A 3,405-nucleotide genomic window follows, 5' to 3' on the forward strand; every position below is an offset into this window, starting at 1 on the left:
CTTTCCTAGGTTTCTCTGGTCTGTACCTCTCTCGCACGGCATTTCCTCTACGCTTTTAATATTGGAATGTTAGATTCTCTTCTCACGCTGCTCCGGGTGCAGTTCTGAAGGGAGCCAGCCGGGGGAGCAGATCCCCACGCCCCGTCTTACGAGCTTTGTGACCTTAGCTGAGTCACCAAACCTCTCCGCGCCTCAGCGTTTCATTAGTAAAATGTAGGTGCTAACTCCTCCGAACAGGTTAAGGGGTTGGCTCCGACAGTTAAGGCCACCGCCCCGGTGCCCAGGACACCAAGCACAGCCTCCGAAACGATCCTAGGTCTAACTGTTAAAATGAACCCTCGAAACCCTGCTCCTGTCCGGAAGGCGCGGCGCAGCCCTTTTTCCCCTGCTCTCCACTACCCTTCAGAATGGGGGTTCTGCGGGGCGGGTCCCCAGCCCTCCCGCCCCGGTCAAGGCGGGGCTCAGGAGCCCAGCTCTGCCTGAGGACCGAGGCGGCGAACTGTACAGGTGCACCGCTGCCGGCCCCGCCCCCAGGTCCCGCTCACAGACCCGACCTTGCCTCTCATTGGTTCGCGATCTGCATAGCCCCGCCCACAGAGCCCGGCAGTTCCACGCCGGTCCCCGCCCCTCCATCAGGCCCCGCCCCGCGCCGTCACTTCCGGGCAGGGGAGCCGGCGGCAGGCGGAAGTGTGCGTCCCGGGGCGGCTGCGGAGTCAGCCTGAGGGTTGCCTAGTTGGCGCCGGCGGCTCTTCCGGGTCTGGGCGCGGGGACGCAGAGGCGGCCGGCGGGAGTGAGCGGAGGACGATGACATGAAGCGGCCACGGGGTCTGGCGCGGCCCGGAGGTTGACTGTCCCCGCCGCCTTCCCGCAAGGCCGCCTCCTCCAGGCAGCCTCCCGTCTCCCTCAGGGCCTCGCACCCGGGCCCCCGGGCCCCAGACCGCGCGCCATGACCGCGGCCGCCGCCTCCAACTGGGGGCTGATCATGAACGTAGTGAACAGCATCGTCGGGGTCAGCGTCCTCACCATGCCCTTCTGCTTCAAACAGGTGAGGCCGGCGGGCGCAGGTCGCCGCGCCCGCCGCCCCGGCTCCCCGCGCCGCCGGCGGAAGCGGAGCGCCGCGCGGCGTCTGCAGGAGGAGCCTGGAGGCGGGGGGCTTGCCCAGCACGGGCGCCGGCGCCCGGTTCCGCGCAGTGAGCGACCGACTGCCGCCGAAGCTGCAAGGGCAGCAGCGCAGGACGGCCTTCCGCAAATGGACAGCGGCCGAGGACTCGTTGTCACCTTATCGGTGGTTTTCGAAGCCCTGACGCTGCTACTCTTGCATTCGGGAGCACAGCCCTCAAGTCGCAGAGGCCCTGGAACTAACTGACTGGGGCGTGGGTTGCAAGGCGATCGCAGAGGGCGCCAGGTTGTACGCTTTAGATCTGTGCGCTTCGCCATAGGCAAGTGTCGCCTCCGTTGAAAAAATCGTGCCAACATTAAATGCCTCGTGAAAGGAAGCCGCTGTTCTGAGGTGGGGATTCATCTGGCTTCTGTTTAAACAGTCCACAAGTAAACAGGCTGTTGGTACTCCAGAAGAAGGAGGTTGGTGGAATCTTCAAAGTGGATAAGATTCCCTAAAATGCAGAGTGGGACTGGGGGGAAGGTCAGGTCCGCCGAGACCAGTCTTGTGTGATGAAACCAAACAGGTAGAAAGAAGAAAATAAGATGGACATTTTGGAACTGAAAATGGGCACCAGTAGTTTAATTTTAGATTAACAGACACTTTGCATTTTTCATATTTAGGGTCTTTTGGATAAAAATAGCAAAAAACACATTTTTTTTTAATCCGGGGTTTTCGATCCCTCACCTGGAGTGCTTTACCCTGTCTGGGTGAGAATGTGTTTAGAGTTCCCGTGTGAGTCGCTGCTCTGACTTGGCTGCAGGCACGTTGGCAGGAGGACAGAGGCTCTGCAGGCAGTCGTAGGAGGATGAGCTGGTGGCGTGTGCCCCCCGGGGCAACGTCTGTATTTGGGCGATGTAAATCCCAGCGTGGGTGGCCGGCTCTGGGTGTTTCGAGCACTGTGTGTCCCCCTAGCACAGAATTGCGTCCTGGGTCATGTAGTTGGCTGGTGGTGCATATCTGCAAGTCCCGTGGTGCCAGCCTTGATGCCTGTGTGGGAAGTGCCACCGTGGCAGGGCTCTGTGTAGACGCCTGGGAAATACCCCATGGGGCCAGGAGATTGGACCATCCACAGACTTTGAGTGTCTTCTGGGTGGTTGGCACGAGGCCCCTGCCAGAGCATGAGACGTGGGCCAGATTGACTTGCTCGGGAAGAGCCCGCGGCTTAGTGGCGGAGGCCCATCTGCCGGCCGAGAACGGGAGGCGTTCACCTGTCCCAAGGGCCTGGCAGAGTTAGGACGGCCGTGCCCGGTGGACTCGGCGCCTTCTCTAGGAGAAGCCCCTGGCAAGAGCAGAGCGGGAGGCAAGTGGGCAAGTCGGGGATGTGCCATCGCAGTGTCTGGCAGCCGCATCATTTAAAAAGAGTTTTGGTTTTGGATTTTTTGTTTGGTCTTAGTAATTTTGGTGCTTTCTGAAACGTTAACATCTTATCGAAGGATAATGTGCACGCAGAAAAGTGCACACGTTTTAGGTGGGCTCTTGATGAATTTTCATAAAGTGAACAAACAGGTAACTAGTTCCCAAATTAAGGAGCGCAGCCTCGCCGGGACCCCTGCGGTTGCTGGCTCCCCCGCAAAGGGCCCACCGCTGGCACCCAGACCTTGGTGTCCGCTTTTCTTCATGTGACTGGAATCACATCTTGTGTTCATTTTCACGTCCGGCCAGTGGTCCATTGTATGGTGTACACAGTCCGTTCATCCTCCCACTTTGCCGGGCACAGCCGTGTTCCCTGTTTGGAGCTCCGTGGACGCGCATGCGCAGGCTCAGAGTCTGGATCTGCGACTCTGAGGTATTTTTACCTTTGAGTAAAGAGCTGTGTCGTAGGATGTGTGTACGTTCAGCTCTAGCGGATGCTAGTAGGACATTTGGGTTGTTTCTTCAGTTTTTGGATTACAGATAAACCTGCTATAAACATCGGCATTCAGGTTTTTGCATGAACACGTGTTTTCATTTCTCTTGGGTAAATACCTAGGAATGCAATTGCTAGGTCAGATGGTAAGTGTCTGTTTAACTTACAAGAAAGGCGTAAATGTCATTTTTAATCTCTTCCTTCCAGAATGTGTTTACCGCTCCTAGCTGTTGATCCAAGTGGCTAGAAAGTGGTACACTTTAGGGGGTGTGCAGAGCGTGAGGGAGACACCATTTAGCTGTTCATCAAGACTCTTGGAGGGGCGGGGAAGGAGACAGCCCTTGGTGCTCTCAGGATCACCCGCAGATCTGTGTCGCTGGACAAAGCGAGTGGCCCC

General features: G+C 57.9%; 1 protein-coding gene across 1 annotated transcript in view; it reads left to right on the forward strand.

Moving 5' to 3' along the window:
• The first annotated feature begins 670 nt into the window (after positions 1 to 670).
• SLC38A10 (solute carrier family 38 member 10) overlaps positions 671 to 3,405 on the forward strand; it is a 35,677-nt gene continuing 32,942 nt past the window's right edge. Inside the window, exons 1-2 of the mRNA XM_023538658.1 lie at positions 671 to 1,045; positions 2,825 to 2,945. Coding sequence (XP_023394426.1) covers positions 947 to 1,045; positions 2,825 to 2,945 — 220 coding nt within the window. The 5' untranslated portion in view covers positions 671 to 946. The remainder of the gene's footprint in view (positions 1,046 to 2,824; positions 2,946 to 3,405) is intronic.

This window comes from Pteropus vampyrus, unplaced genomic scaffold (assembly GCF_000151845.1).
Source record: "Pteropus vampyrus isolate Shadow unplaced genomic scaffold, Pvam_2.0 Scaffold227, whole genome shotgun sequence".
NCBI lineage: Eukaryota > Metazoa > Chordata > Mammalia > Chiroptera > Pteropodidae > Pteropus > Pteropus vampyrus.